The sequence below is a fragment of the Rhinolophus sinicus genome, linkage group LG05 (genome assembly GCF_036562045.2).
Source record: "Rhinolophus sinicus isolate RSC01 linkage group LG05, ASM3656204v1, whole genome shotgun sequence".
NCBI lineage: Eukaryota > Metazoa > Chordata > Mammalia > Chiroptera > Rhinolophidae > Rhinolophus > Rhinolophus sinicus.
In genome coordinates, this window is record NC_133755.1 from 21,560,188 (window position 1) to 21,576,961 (window position 16,774).

Genomic DNA, 16,774 nt, shown 5'->3' on the forward strand with positions numbered 1-16,774 from the left:
GCTTATATTCCAGATGTAAAGCAGTGGTGGTTGTGTTGTATTGCTTTTTTATTTTTTGCTGTCTCATATTATGGATACATTTTTTAAAAATTCAAATTATTTTTTTTACTTTGACTTTTAAGTGATGATTTACTGGAGGATTCAGACAGTGAAGAGCATTCCAGATCAGATTCTGTGACAGGTATGTATAAAAAGGTAGATAATCTGTTTTAAAACTTTGCATTTACACAGTTGCAGATAAAGCTAAATATCACTTAATTCTAAATGTCTTTCTTCGTTAATACAAACTCTGAATTTAAACTCTAATCTTACATAACAGAGATCTTGAATTAGTAGTATGTAGTGTTCTGTATTTAAATTTTAAATGTTACCTATTTGAGCCGAAGGAAGTAAAGGGGACAGTTTTATTAAATTTTTGTTGCAGATGTCAGGGTGTTGACATGAAGCTCTTCAGAATGCGTTCAGTTTTCTTGCATAATGTAGACTCTTGTTAAATAAAAATAATATTTAAATTAAGATTCTTTATTCTCCACCAAAGACAAGAATAAAAATCATAGACATTAAGGCATCCGCTAAATGCTTCCTTACTCATTATCTTATGAACTATTAAGGCAAAAGAGTATGCCTCGTATTTTAATGTAGTTATAGTACAGGCATGGTTACTAGTGCATCTCTCAAAATAGTTTATGATGTCAAAATTCAAATCCTGTCACTTAATTATAGACTGATAGCATTTCCTAATATATAAAATATTTATTTTAATGTTTTAATTAGAGTTTTGGGGACTAAGATAGATATATATATATATATATATATATATATATATATATATATATATATATATGCAAAGCATAGTATCTGGGAAGTAGCCAGTATTTTTTAAAAGCGACCATTATTAAATTATTAAATTGTGGCTATTCTCTAATGTCAAATCTCATGAACTAAGGACATACATAATTTGTTATATCTCTAGAAGAGACATGGTTTTGTGTAGTATAGTTGTCAAAAGTTATAGTTAGTATAGAGTAGCATGTGGTCTCTAAATTCTAATTTGTTACAAAGTCCTTTTTAAAGCCACCAAACAATATTGGACTGATTTTGGGTTAACCTTAGTTGTCTTTTAAGGTAGTTTTTAGAAACAAAAACATCAACAGAAAAGTAGGAAGATGCCCTGAATGAATTACAGATGTGTAGTTAGTTTCAGAAAAATAAAGATTTCATTTTAAAAATTTAGTCTTATGAAGATAATGCTCTTTTCCCTCTTTGTTGTCCTTTTGCAAAAGCAAAAAAGGGCTATACTATTGCATATTCTTAATCTGATGAAGAATAATTCACTGGTCACCTGGAGATCTGGTTAGAGGTTCACTAGTCTCTTCTACAAAATAGCTGTTTGGTTTTGTCAAGTCACTTAAACTCTCCGGGCCTCAGTTTTTCATTTTAAAGTGAAATATTTGAACTAAATGTTCCTTTTCTGTTCTTAGTTTTTTTGACTCTAACTATAACCTTTCCTTTGTATGCTATAGCTTTGCTCTTTTCTCGGGTCTAAGGATCTCAGTAGGTATTTTTGTAATTATAATCTCTATCTTTGGTCTATTTCCTTATCCCTTTCTACCTTTATCTTTCTCATCTGTGCCTGGTTGATCTTTTATACTTTCTGTAGATACTGTAGTCCTGTTCACTTCACTTCCCAGTATCTAAAAACAGTTACCATATAGTTTTGTTGACTTTTTCTGTGATACTTCATTTAGGGTTGGGAGTATTCTCCTTTTATGTAGAATTAAATGGTAGCCATAGTAAGAGAAAAAAATTTCTTCTCATTTAAGCATTTTAATTGCCTCCTTTTGGGATTTGTAAGTACCTCATTAATTTGCAGTAAAATATGTATCTTCTAAGGTAATTATTGATACATATATACAATTGGAATATAATTATATGTTATATTCTAATCTGATATATTGAAAGCTTATTGGTGGCTTTTGGAGGCTTGTGATATTAATGATAGATGTGTTCTCTTCCTGAATTATGTAAAATAAGTCATAGATTCTATTTCAAAACTTAAGTTTACTAACTAGGTGATTCTCATCAAATTGAATGATGTGATCTGCACAATTATAGAATATATATTTTAGTTTAAAAAATGGGAGTGCAGACTAAGACTTTTATCTAGTTTACACCTGAAGGTTATGACTTTTGAAAGTATCTAGATGATGTCAGAGAGAAAAGTTTGTTTTGGGGCCATATATCTGAATCAAGGATATATTGCTTCTTGTGAAGAGTGGGAAAAATGTTTGTCAGGAGATTGAAGGATGGTTCAAATTGAAATTTGATGGTCTTAGAAAAGTGCCTGTATAAAACCGAATTGCTAACCTCAGGAAGTTTGGCTGGCAGAATTGTGAGTTGACACTGCTTGAGTGAGCAGAATAGAGAAGAGGGGTTTCTCAGAATGATTACCTGAAGAATATTATAGTGAAGGATGTCTGTAGGTATATTGCATAAACATTTTTTTGTGGTACAGTGGGTTTGAGAAATTCTGAGATAAGACAACAAGTATGCCTCTTACAGTTTTTCGATAGTAGTCATTATTAGTAGAATAGAATGTACGACATATGGCATATGCTGTTTCCCAGATGTTGAGTAAGTAAATAGCTGGGAAGAAGCAGAGTAGTAATGCCGCTTGTTTATATTTTCCTTTCTACTGGACAGTCTCATCTCATATTTCATTTACTTTGAATATTATCTTAAATGTGTGTTAATGTTTGTAATTTATGTTTAATTAATTTTTTAAATATGCTATATGTAGAATAAAACAGCTTTTTCTTGACAGTTTCTTACCATAACTTTAACAAAATCATTTAATCATTTAGTCTAATAAATAGTTGAACATCCTCAAGTCTTATAATAGTGTACTACATGTTATAAAAATCTCACTGTCAACATTTAATTTCATGTCTAGATTAGTATATTAGTAGAGTAAATATATATACATATTGCATGGCAGATACAGAGTGCACGTGAATGTAGTCAAGTGAGTGGTTAAATAAATGGACAGCTTCGTTAGGAAAACTAAATTGTTGAGTTTGTAATTAGTATTTTCCACTGCTTAGCTAGAAGTGGTTTCAGTTCTAGAGGATAATAGTGACAATATGTGAAATGAGAAGATTATCCTTAGAAAATGTGAAATTCTAATTAAACCTGCCAGTGAGCATTTTGAAGATATTGTTAATGAAATAGGTAACAAAAGTGGTATAAACAGAACTTTCAATATATCTTAAACGTTTGATGTTCCATGAATCTTTCTTGCTGATTCATTTACTTGGGAACTTTTGAAAAACTTTCATGCAATCATCTTGAATTATTTTATGTTTATTTCCTTTACTTTTCTGTATTCTTACCTAAAATTGTAAATTTCAGTCTTTTTTTTTTTTGTATTTCCAGATTACCTAGAGTTTATCTTTGAATTATTGTTGCTAATACCGTTCTTGTCTGAGGGATAGTGGTTTGTGCTATTCAGAAAAAAACAAACTGGTTGAAACTTTCAGTATTGAAACTTTGGTATCGAGATTATACCTGGTACAGGTGTTGACTGATATCTACTGCAGGGTTTTGTGTAGACAGAGATGGCATGTTTGGAGTGTTGGGACTGAGCAATAACTTTTGTATTGTTTGTAAGGGGACAGCTTGAAGAACTGTAGTTGACTTTTAATGAACTACAATGAACTAAAACTTAGCAGATAACACAGAAGACACTTACGTTTCATTTTTAAAATGACAAATTTTGGGAACGCTTTTTCTAGTTATTACAGTTTTGTAAGCTGAGGTTAGGATGAAATTGCATGCTGTGACAATCAACTGGTAATTAGCATGGTGGGGTAGGAGAGAGGAGATGAGGCTGTGACTCGTAAATGGTAAAGGATAGGGAACTGAGATTACAATATTGTTTCAGGGATATTCTGCAGTGTGCATAAATGACAGATGCATAAATAGCATTATTTTTTGATTTAGAATTAAATGGTAGGATTCTGATTATTTTTATATTAATGATGTCGTCATTCTTTAACCCTTTTATTCTAATTTAAAACGAAACTTGGCTCACAAATTACTAGGCAAATGAATATATTCTGAATTGAAAATTCAGATTTGATTAAGTTTTCTTTAAAATATTTTAAGTTCTTCCACTTATAATTTATTGACTAGATGAGTACAAATGAAAACATTATAGTACAGATTTTGATTTGCATTTGCAATACGATTGCTAATAAATATTGTTCCTTTTCAAAGGGCATACATCGCAGAAGGAAGCCATGGAAGTGAGCCTTGATATAACAGCACTCAGCATTCTCCAGCAGCCAGAAAAACTTCAGTGGGAGATTGTTGCAAATGTGCTTGAAGATACTGTTAAGGATCTTGAAGAACTTGGGGCAAATCCTTGCTTAACAAACTCTAAGAGTGAAAAGACAAAGGAAAAGCACCAGGAACAACACAACATTCCCTTTCCATGTTTATTAGCTGGAGGTTTATTAACATATAAATCTCCTGCTACCTCACCTGTTAGTAGTAATTCTCACAGGTCACTGGATGGTTTAAGCAGAACTCAGGGTGAAAGTGTATCAGAACAGGGGTCAACTGACAATGAATCCTGCACTAATTCAGAATTAAATTCTCCTCTGGTAAGGAGGACTTTACCCATTTTGCTTCTTTATAGCATCAAGGAATCTGATGAGAAAGCAGGAAAAATCTTTTCACAAATGAACAATATAATGAGTAAAAGTTTGCATGATGATGGTTTTACAGTTCCACAGATTATTGAAATGGAACTGGATAGTCAGGAGCAGTTGTTGTTGCAGGATCCTCCTGTGAGTTACATTCAACAGTTCGCGGATGCAGCAGCCAACCTTACCTCTCCAGATTCTGAGAAGTGGAACTCTGTGTCTCCCAAGCCTGGGACTTTGGTCCAGTGCTTGAGGCTGCCAAAGTTTGCAGAGGAGGAGAATCTTTGTATAGACTCAGTAACTCCTTGTGCTGATGGAATTCATTTGTTGGTAGGACTGCGGACATGCCCTGTTGAATCCTTGAGTGCAATAAATCAAGTAGAGGCCTTGAATAATTTAAATAAATTAAACTCTGCACTATGTAATAGACGGAAAGGTGAGCTGGAATCCAGTCTTCCTGTAGTGAATGGTGCAAATATTAGTGTCATCCAACACGAATCACCAGCAGATGTACAGACTCCTTTGATAATTCACCCTGAGCAGAGGAATGTTAGTGGTGGATATTTAATACTTTATAAAATGAATTATGCCACTCGGATAGTGACTTTAGAAGAGGAGCCAATAAAAATCCAACATATCAAAGATCCCCAGGACACAATTACCTCGCTCATTTTGCTTCCGCCAGATATATTGGATAATCGAGAGGATGACTGTGAGGAACCTGTCGAGGAAATGCAGTTAACCTCAAAGAATGGCATTGAGAGAGAGAAAAAGTCTGATATTTCTACTCTTGGACACCTGGTAATAACCACTCAGGGAGGATATGTAAAAATACTAGATCTTTCAAACTTTGAAATTTTGGCCAAAGTGGAACCTCCCAAAAAGGAGGGCACTGAGGAACAGGACTCATTTGTTTCTGTCATTTATTGCTCGGGCACAGACAGGCTGTGTGCATGCACCAAAGGTAAGTGGTTAGTTTATTTGGTTCGTCCACAACTCTTACACAATTTATGGCACTTGTTGATGTGCATACCTAGTATGAATTTTAGATTCATATAGATGGAAATTTAATCTTTTATAATGCCGTAGTAAATCTTTCTACTGTTTTAATTTTTAACTTTTTAAAACTCTTTTCTACTGCTCTAGGTAAAGATTCTAGTTGTAAATAAGTTAATAAGTCTCTCAGAAAGTATCTTCTCTGCTTTAACCTCAGGAAAATAACCTGCTGTTGTTTCTGTGAGTCCTGCCTGCATCTGCTCAATTTTGTGGCTTTGGGCAAGTTACTTTAAACTCAGTAAACCTTTGTTTCTTTATTTATAAACTGGGATAAGAAGGCCTGTTTCCAGGCTTGTTAGAATTAAATGAAATTATGTATGTAAAGTTTCTGGCACAGATATTAGTCCTTATTTCCTTCCGAAATAAAAATATTTAGCAAGTTAATTATTTTGCCAAATAAATTTTTTCTCTCTGATTTACTCCTAACATTTGGCTGATAGTGAATCAGTTTTGCAACAGCTGAGGCTCCATGAAAATTAACACATTGTGTGCAGTTTTTTTTCTACTTAATAATGTATTTTAAGTTGGAGGGAGAAAGCAAATTTTTTTTTTTTAAGAAAGAATGAAGAAGCATCGATTGCTTTAGACTGGAATGCTTTCTTTTTTTAAGATTTTATTGGGGAAGGGGAACAGGACTTTATTGGGGAACAGTGTGTACTTCCAGGACTTTTTTCCAAATCAAATTGTTGTCCTTTCAGTCGTAGTTGTGGAGGGTGCCGTTCAGCTTCAAGTTGTTGTCCTTTCAGTCTTAGTTGTGGAGGGTGCAGCTCAGCTCCAGGTCCAGGTCCAGTTGCTGTTGCTAGTTGGAGGGGGTGGAGCCCACCATCCCTTCCGGGAGTCGAGGAATTGAACTGGCAACCTTGTGGTTGAGAGCCCACTGGCCCATGTGGGAATCGAACCGGCAGCCTTCGGAGTTAGGAGCACAGAGCTCCAACCGCCTGAGCCACCAGGCTGGCCCGGGAAAAAGCAATTTTTGAAAAGGATTACTGACAGTGTCAGGCAAAATGAATAGTCCTGATGATAGTTTAGTAGGAAGTGAGGGCCAGGAGATATTTGAAGATTAGGTAACTATAGCCAATGCTTAGCAGAGAAATTGGGTTTGAGAAGAGTTAATATCTCACATGGTTCTGGTTGGAATTAACCTGTTTTCCTCTTTTTAAAACGATTTTAAGATTTGAGCTAAGAAGGATAATGGTTCAGGTAATGTAGTGGTTCAGATTGCCTTCTTTGAGATACTTCAGGTGAAATAACATGGGGGAAAAATCTTCAAATAACATAAAAACCCAGCTAGATTAATTTGAAAAAATGAGCAATGCAGACTAACTATAGACTAATAAAACGTTGAATTAGAGTTGATAAAGTTCAGCAAAACCATTGAAATACTATGTGGTATGAAGGGTAATTTGAATTTATTGATCATGTTGTGAGAGCTTTACCTCTGTTCATTCTTTTAGTCATTACACCAACTTATGAGGTATGTGTTATCATTGTCTCCATTTTGCAGATAAGGAAACTGAGGGAAAGAGAGGTTAAGTAACTTGCCTAAGTCATAGAGCTAAAAGTGACAGAGTCAGTGTTCAAATCTGGCAGTCTGTCATCAGAGTGATTAACTACATTAGGCTGCCAGAATGTAACAAAAGCAGACGACTCATAAATTGACTTTTTTTGGAATCTTAATATGCAAGATTTAAGAAATGAAAATTTAATTTACCATTGGCCATCCAAAATGGAGCTGGGTTTAAAACCTGAGAACCTGGCTTCAGGGTACATCTTTTTAAGACACTAGTAGCATTTTCCAGAAATGCAATCAGAGTTTTAATGATTTAAATTACTATTTAATGAAATATGCTTTTGGCGATTTAGGAGAAATAGTTTTTAAGTCATAAACTAGATTAATGTATTCTTGGAGTTTGGATAGTAAAAAGTTCTAGTAAGTGATCTCATGTGATAAGGAATTTATTCGGATGAATTGGAGGACAGGAAAAAGCCTGAGAAGTTAACCACTTTGACAATTATCCCCCAGTTCTTCAAGGATTGACTGATCAAGATGCGTTTGGAAAAGATTAGATTAATAACAGTCAAGAGGAGAAAAAAGTTGATGTTTTAAAATGTATGTGTGACAGTCCGTAAAGTAGGATTAAGATTTTTAAAAGCTTTTAGACTGAATGAAATGGACGTGACATTGCCTTGTATGAGTGTATTCAAATAGTATAAAACTTTTTCTCATGGAGATTCATTGAGACTTTTGATAAAAATCTACAATTGATAAATGTAAGTTAATTTTATTAGTATTAATAAATTAGTATTAATAATATGCTAAAAAGTAGATTTGATGAAGCTATCTTTGATTAATATTCAGAAATAGAATACACACGTGTATATATGAAGCAAGGTTCTTACCCCCTACCCTGGCACCAGCCAGCCACTGCAGAAATGTGGGCCACTTGCCGAGCAGCTGAGGAAGAGGGTGGCAGATGGTTCCTGCAGTCCACTCTTGTGGAAGATCAGCAGTTTCTTCCTTACTAAGCACTCCCCTGGTTGTTGTGTTAGGTTCCAGAGTTCCAATCACTCTCCCTAGTTGTTGCTTTGATGGAGGTACTGACCTCTAGAGCTTTCCACCTAGAAGTTTCTGCTTTGCCATTTGGCATGATGTCCCTAGAGCCTGTGTTGATATTTTTAAAAAATATGTAAGACGGCTCCCAATCTAAGATGGTTTTACTTACGATTTTTTTACTTTATGATGTGCAAAAGCTATATTTATTCAGTAAAAACCAGTAGGCTAAGCTATGATGTTCGATAGGTTAAGTATATTAAATGCATTTTCAGCTTAACGATATTGTCAATTTAGGATGAGTTTATTGAGAGGTAACCTCATCATAAGTTGAGGAGCATCAGAACCTCTGTTTGGACTTACATTCTTAATGGTTTAACTTACCACATCTACTTCAGAATAATACTAACTTGATTCTAGTAAAATACGGAAACTGCTGTAATCTTTTTTTCTCCCCTACCTTTGTGCTAGTGTTGTCTTATATATTACGTTTAGATAAGTTATAAACCCAACAAAAACTGTTAGTTATTTTATTAAATCTTTCTCTTTTAAAAAAGTTAAATGAGAAAAAATATTACGTTCACCTAATTTTTATTTCTAGTACTCTATTTTTTCTTGTGAATTTTGTATTGCTTTTTTTCATCTTGAAGGACTTTTCTTTAGTAATTATTATAAGGCAGGTTTGCTAGCAAAAAATTCAGTCATTGTTGATCTGGAAATGTCTATTTCACATTTATTTTTGAAGACTACTGCTGTATGTAGAATTATTGGTTGACTATTTCTGCATGTCATTCTATTGCCTTCTAGCCTCCATTGTTTTCGATAAGTCAGCTGTTAATTTCTATTCTAATGTAGTCTCCATGTCTGTCATGAGTTATTTTTAACTTGATGCTTTCCAGATTTTCTCACTGACTTTGACTTTCAGTAGTTTGACTATAATGTGTGTGTATATATATATATATATATATATGTATCTGTGTATCTCTTGGTATTATTTATCCTACTTGAGTTGAGGTTCATTGAACTGCTGGGATTTATAGTGTAATGTTTTTCATCAAATCTGGGGAGTTTTTGTCCATTATTTCATCGCATTTTTTTCTATGCCTTTTTCTGGAATTCCCATTATATATAATTCTCTTACACTTGATCTGACCCATAGGTCTCTGAGATGTTTTTCATTTTAAAAAATCTTTTCTTTATTTAGATTGGTTAATTTCTATTCGTCTATTTTTATTTCACTGATTTTTTCTTCTGCCATCTCAAATCTGCTTTGAGCCTCTTAAGTGAACTTTTCATTTTAGTTATATTACTTTTCAACTCCAGAATTTCCCTTTTGTTCTTTTAGAATAATTTTTTTCTTTGTTGAGATTCTTTATTTGTTGAGTCATTTTCACCATTTGTTCCCTAATTTTCCATACCTGGTTTCCTCTTATTCTATGAGAATATTTATAGTAGTATCTTTTGTAGTCTTTGTCTGCCAAATGTAATCTGGTACACAAAGATATTTCTCATTGATTTTGTTTTTTCTTAAGCATGGGTCACTTTTTCTTTTCATGTCTTATAATTTTTAATTTAATAGTGAACATTTTAAATAACATTGTAGAAACTCTGGATTCTGATTCCCCTGCTTTGGAGGTTGTTGTTGCTTTGTTTGTTTGGTAATCTACCTGAGTAAGTCTGTGAAATATGTTTTTTTTTGCAGTACGCAGTTGCTGATGTCTCGCCTCATATTTTTTTCTTTTCTGGTTTTAATTTTTAAGCCTTGTTTCTTATTGTTGCCTCTGTGTCCACATAGTATTCAGCCAAAGATTTTGATAAGTGGTTGTGCCCAAATACCTTTGCTGGTAAGGCTGTATGCAAGTGTGCCCTGACTTTATTTTCTGTATTTTTATTATCTCTTTTTCCTTCTCAGGTCTTTTCTGCATAGGCATGGGACTTAATTGACTGGGAATGTATTGAGTGCTTGAGCCCTATCTAGTCTTTGCTACATATGTGTACAACCTCTGATCAATGTAGGCTATGTGGAGAGTTTACCAAGCCCCATATGTTTCTCTCACTTCTTTTAACTCCTGTTAAATCCCTGGTTATTTCTAGTGCTTTGCTTGCCGTAAACAAGATGCTGACTTCAGGTAGCAGAGTTGATGGGCCTCATTTTTATTGCCACTGAGGCACTTTAACCTGATAGCTCTCGAAATCCAATGAGCTCTCTGTGGCCGTAGCAGCGAATCTGATGGTTTTCATGGCTTGCCCCATCCTGGTTGAATAACAGTTTTGTCCAGGCTTATGTTCGGTTGGTGCAAAAGTAATTGCAGTTTAAAAGGTTAAAAATAATTGCAAAAACCGCAATTCCTTTTGCACCAACCTAATATAAAGTTGCTTTTCAGGAAGAGGATGTATCATCTTTATTCTGTAATTCTGGAAGTGAATCTCCAAATAGTCTTTCTAGAAGATACTTTTATTAATTTTTGTGTTAAAAATTTGCTAAGTTCACTTTCAGTTTTTTCCTGTGATAAAATTTGTGAGTGCTTCAAAAAATTAAGAGTGTTTGTTGTTCTGTTTTGTTACTGCTGGAATTAAGAGATTGTGCTGTGGATCCCAGTATAGCTCGTGCATCAGTTTCCTTATCTGTAAAGTGGCCACAATAATTGTCCCTATCAATGTTTTTTTGTGAAGACTACATGAATTAATTGAAGCATTTAGTGTCTTACACATAGTAAGTACTAGATAAGTGACTTTTCACATGAGTATGTGTTTCTCATTTTCCTAATTCACTTTAATTTTCAGTTTTCAATTCCTTGGCAATTTAATATCTAAATTCTTGGAGATAAATCACTTTAGTAGCCCTCTTTATTTGAGTATTGAGTGATATTAAAATAAGTTTCTTAACCAAGTAGTATGTGTTTATATGTTTACCCATTTTCTGTGTATCTATGTTGATGGAATTTTACTACATTGTAGGTGGTGAGCTTCATTTTCTCCAAATTGGAGGAACCTGTGATGATATTGATGAAGCTGATATACTAGTGGATGGATCTCTTTCTAAAGGAATAGAACCATCTTCAGAAGGTTCCAAACCTTTATCAAATCCTTCAAGTCCTGGCATTACAGGTATGATGTTCAGTTTTTAAATACTTTAAAAAATGCAAATTCTTGTGATGTTTAAAGTTTTTTGAGTCTTTCTTATATCATCTTAAACACTATTTCAGTTTGTATAGTCAACTCTTAGTTTCTTTGTTGAGAGAGTTCATTTTCCTATTGACATTCTTTTACCAGGCTTATTTTTGTACATTATTTATCATTATTTTTCCAGTAGTTGGAAAATGTTGTAAACATTAAAATAAGAAATGGTTTTCATTCTGTGGTAGGTTGAACAATATTGGTGAAGTTACCTAAGAGGTAAAAACATTATATTGGCTACTAAGGAGCTTTTGCTGTAGTTAGGGAGAAAAAAAACATGAAAAAGAGAAGAGTTCATTAAGTAAGTGTAAAGTCAGTGGAAAGGCCGGTATTACTAAAGCCCTACTGGAATTGAAAAGCTGAAAAAATACTACTCTCTTCTTGGGATAGTACAGTCAGACCTTTGTTGCCCCATTGTGAAACTTGAGCTAGGTTTGTTTTTATTCGTTTGTTGTTTTTGCCCTTTCTTCCATCCTGGTTCTACACTGCCCTCTGGGACTGTTTTTTCAAAAGAAGTAATGTTAGCATGTTTCTCCTGCTTAAAAATCTTTATTTATTTTATGGACTTTTATGAAGTAACTCTATTATTTTTCTCAGTGTCCAGTTATAGTAAGCTTTTTTCACGATTTAATTGTGGAATTCAGTTTCATGCTCTACACATGTTACACTGAGCTCTTTTCCCAACCTTTTCTCCTACTGTTAGTCTTTTTTGTACTTCCACAGTGCTGTTATGTATTACTTTTAGCACCACATTTTACCACCCCCCCCCCAAATTTGGCATTTAACAGAAGTTTAACAAATCTTTAATGAAAAGTGTGTTTAAACTCAAACATATTCTGAATAGAAAAAATACATAAAGTTGGTATTTGATCTTAGTGAATTTGGGTATTTGATCATTCTTCTTTGCACCAAAGGCAAACTTTTAGTGATTACTAGTATAATACATGTTAACTTGAGAGATTATTTTTATAATATATGGTAGTCTTCACTACGTTATGTCAGGGGTTCTCAACCGTAGCACTATTGACATTTTGGGCTAGATAATTTTTTGTTGTGGGAGGACTGTCCTGTACTGTATCCCATATCTCTGGCTTCTTCCTACTACTAGATTCTAGTAGCACACACAATTGCCCTCATTCATATGGTCCTTGGGAGGCAAGACTGCCCTAGTTGAGATACACTGACTCATGTCTCTTGTTATAATTAGTCAAGACTTGATTGTCTTAATGCACTGTACGACTTAGTTTAAAAAGCTAATGTGTTGAATGTTTTCATATTTTATAGGTTATTGTTATAATGGACAAGAATTTTCATATAGAGTTCATAAAAATACTATTTAGTAGACAAGCCATGAATTAGGTGATAAAGAAGGAAATACAGTTGTGTGCTGCATAATGATGCTTTGGTCAATGATGGACCGCATATATGATGGTCCCATAAGATAATGGAGCTGAAGAATTCTTATCGCCCAGTGATGTCTTAGTTGTAACATTGTGGTGCAACATATAACTCAGGTGTTTGTGGTGATGCTGGTGTAAACAAAACAACTGTGCTGCCAGTCATATAAAAGTGTAGCACATGTAATTATGTACAGCACATAATACTTGATAATAAATGACTATGATACTGGTTTATGTATTTACTGTACTATATATTTTTTATCATTAGAGTGTACTTTTTCTACTTACAAAGAAAAAGTTCTCTATAAGTCAGTGTGCCGTGTTACACTGGTAGCAGTCTCATACATCTGACATTTACTGTGTCTCACAATTGCATCATTTTCTCTTATGCTTGATTTAATCTCGTGTTCCTTTGTACAGTAATACGCTATACAGGCTTGCCTAGGAGCAGTAGGCCATACCATGTAGCCTAGGTGTGTAGTAGTCCATCCCGTCGAGGTTTGTGTAAGTGCACTCTGATGTTCGCACGACAGAATCACCTAACGGTGCATTTCTTAGAATGTATCCTATTGTTAACATGGTGCCTGACTATAATGTAAAGAGGGCTATTGACATGCTGTTAATATTTGCAGTTTAATGCAGTGTCAGCTTTATAAAGTTCGAAGCTTTGAGAAAAAATGTGGTTTGAAGTATACTTGTGATAATTTTATAAAACTTGGTGTAAATTTTCTTTGTGGAAATATTGTAAACCTATCAGATTTTGTATTTTAGTCTTCTTTTTTCTTTTTAAAGATTGTATTGGGGAAAGAGAACAGGACTTTATTGGGGAACAGTGTGTACTTCCAGGACTTTTTTTTTCCAAGTCAAGTTGTTGTCCTTTCAATCTTAGTTGTGGAGGGCGCAGCTCAGCTCCAGGTCCAGTTGCCATTACTAGTTGCAGGGGGCGCAGTCCACCATCCCTTGTGGGAGTCGAACCGACAACCTTGTGGTTGAGAGGACGTGCTCCAACCAACTGAACCATCTGGGAACTCAGTGGCAGCTCAGCTCAAGGTGCCATGTTCAATCTTAGTTGCAGGGGGCGCTGCCCACCATCCCTTGCGGGACTCCAGGAATTGAACTGGCAACCTTGTGGTTGAGAGCCCACTGGCCCATGTGGGAATCGAACCAGCAGCCTTCGGAGTTAGGAGCATGGAGCTCTAACTGCCTGAGCCACCGGGCGGCCCCTTTTAGTCTTTTTTAAAAACTTATGTTTGTTAATTGGAGCAAGCACAGCAGCCTTTCATCTTTTTCTAATGTTAAACAGTTCACCAATGTGAATACATGTATATATAAAAGAAAACTAATCTTTCTGAAGCCAGTTGTTATTCTTATAATGTGGTGTAATGTATTTTTAACTAACACAAAAGTGGAAAAAACACTGTTTGAAAGGGCAGATGTTATGTACTTGCTAATGTTTAGCATTTTGTTTTGTAAATAACAATCTAAAAATTATCGATCTGATGTAAGTTTGGCTTGCATTTTAGTACTATTACTTTTGTTGCCCTTATTAATTTAGTGCTAGTTCAGTCAGGAGTCTTCTAACAGGTTTCTCCAGTAACAAGTACCCTCTCTATAATTTAAAATATTCAAGATGGATATTTCTTATGCCTGTAATGTAGTCACTGCTAGTTACTTTAGTTGCATGTAGATATGTAGCCCACATTATTAACTTTCAGGATATTTGGTAAATGTCGCAATTGAGTAGACTAAAACATGAATAAGACTACTTTTTTTTTTTTTTTTTTTTTAACCTATTTCAAATTCTGTATTCACTGTTGTTAAGGAGTTGATTTATTGGTGGACCAGCCATTCACCCTTGACATCTTGACATCTTTAGTGGAGCTAACCCGCTTTGAGACTTTGACTCCACGGTTTTCAGCTACTGTGCCTCCATGCTGGGTCGAAGTTCAACAAGAACAGCAGCAAAGGAGGCATCCTCAGCATTTGCATCAGCAACACCACGGAGATGCTGCTCAGCATACTAGGACTTGGAAACTACAGACTGACAGGTAAAACATTTTTCCAAGGTATTTAATTTCAAGTCCGTAGTATACATTTGTCAGAAGCAACATACAATTCTTAAATACACTACTGTTTTCTCTTAACTTTTTTATATTAATAGATTTGTTCCTTTCATTTGTCACCTTAGTTTTGGGAATTGATATATTCTTAGTTGTAGGTAAAATAGTGAGAGTAATTCACATTGCAAATAGTTTGGTCACTCAGTCCACAAAATTTACTGAACGGATATTTAAATGCATGTTTTTTGCAGGCACTCTTGTAGGACTTGTACTATGACACTCATGGAATTTACGTTCTAGTGGGGACACACAGACAGTAAGCAGATACCTACTATGTCATATGGTCACAAAAGCTATGAAATATGTTAAAACAGTATGGTTATAGAGTAGTTGTTGGGTGTGTACTTGTGTGAGAAGGAGAGAGAAAATGTGTAGGATATTTTTAATGTAAGGGGCCTAAGAAAGCCTTCCATGAAGACCTTAATTCAGAGGCCATATAACAAGTACAAAGACCCTGAAGAATATGTTTTATGAATTCCAGGAAGAGCACAAAGACCATTGTTGGAGTGCAGTGAATGTAGGGGAGGGTGGTAGGAGGCGAGGTCAGAAGACGTAGCTGATAATCAGACCACGAATGTCTTCATAGACCCAGTGAGACTTTTACGCTAAGTGAGATGGGAAGAAGTTAGAGGGTTTTGAGTATAGGAGTGATGTAATATAATTTATATGTTAGAAGGATACGGTAGGACTTATGTGTTTATGAGTAGAGATTACGAGTGGTTGTGGTGTGTATGTTAGGGAGATAGTGATGGGAGCAGGGATTCTACTTTGGATGCTATTGAGGTAATCCATGTGAAAGGGTAATGGTAGCTTGGACCATGGTGATAGTTGGTGGAGGCAGTGAATATAATTCTGGATATAATTTGGATATAATTATTCTGGATATAATTTGGACGGTAGAAGGAACAGTATATGCTGACGTATTGATCATCTGGTATGGGAGAGAAGAGTCAGGGATGACTAAGGTTTTGAGTTGAGCTAGTTGAAAGTGGAATTTCTGTTTACTGAGATTGGAGTGGGTAATCATGAAATTTGGATTTATTTATGATAAACTTAAGATGGCTGGTAGAAATTTGGATGTGAGTCTAGAATTTACTGGAGGAGTGTGGTTTGGAGATATATATATGTGTGTGTGTATATAGATATGTGAAATATGTTAATGTGTTAATGTATATTAAATATGTCATATATATGAATGTATAATTTAAATTAGAATGGACATGTGTAAAAAAATACAAGAAATTCTTATTTTAAAATTGCAGATTCCTGGAATCCTACTCATAGATTAAGGGTGGGGCCCAGGAATCTGCAGATAATTCTGATGCATAATACTCCACATTGTAAGAAATAAGGGTTTATTACACTAATGTATAGTTCCCAAGGCACGTGTCAACTTCTAAGGTAAGGTCATTCAATTGCCCTAAGTTTAACCTCTGTTGGGAACTGCTTATCTTCTCTTCTGATCCCATTGAGAAGCATTGTTTTGTTGGAGGCTAAAAATCAGAGTGTGAAAGGCTATATTAATGATAACATGGTTATAGCCAAAGAAAGATTTTTGCTTTATTTTCATTTTCCCCCTTATTTGACAGCAACAGCTGGGATGAACATGTATTTGAATTGGTTCTACCTAAAGCTTGTATGGTTGGACACGTGGGATTCAAATTCGTTTTGAACTCAAACATCACCAATATTCCACAGATACAAGTGACACTGCTGAAAAATAAAGCTCCAGGCTTAGGGAAAGTGAATGGTAAGAATGAA

The 16,774-nt window shown here is 34.7% G+C and overlaps 1 protein-coding gene across 17 annotated transcripts in view; it reads left to right on the forward strand.

Annotated features, from left to right (window-relative positions):
• The window catches only part of BIRC6 (baculoviral IAP repeat containing 6), a 203,300-nt gene that overhangs the window by 46,675 nt on the left and 139,851 nt on the right, over positions 1-16,774 (forward strand). For all 17 annotated transcript variants that reach the window (XR_012496300.1, XM_074331867.1, XM_019741686.2 and 14 more), the window contains exons 9-13: positions 123-181; positions 4,279-5,673; positions 11,275-11,424; positions 14,716-14,941; positions 16,603-16,763. Coding sequence is in view for 16 of the 17 variants with exons in the window: in XM_074331867.1 (XP_074187968.1) it covers positions 123-181; positions 4,279-5,673; positions 11,275-11,424; positions 14,716-14,941; positions 16,603-16,763 (1,991 nt within the window). In the remaining variant the exon portion in view is untranslated. The remainder of the gene's footprint in view (positions 1-122; positions 182-4,278; positions 5,674-11,274; positions 11,425-14,715; positions 14,942-16,602; positions 16,764-16,774) is intronic.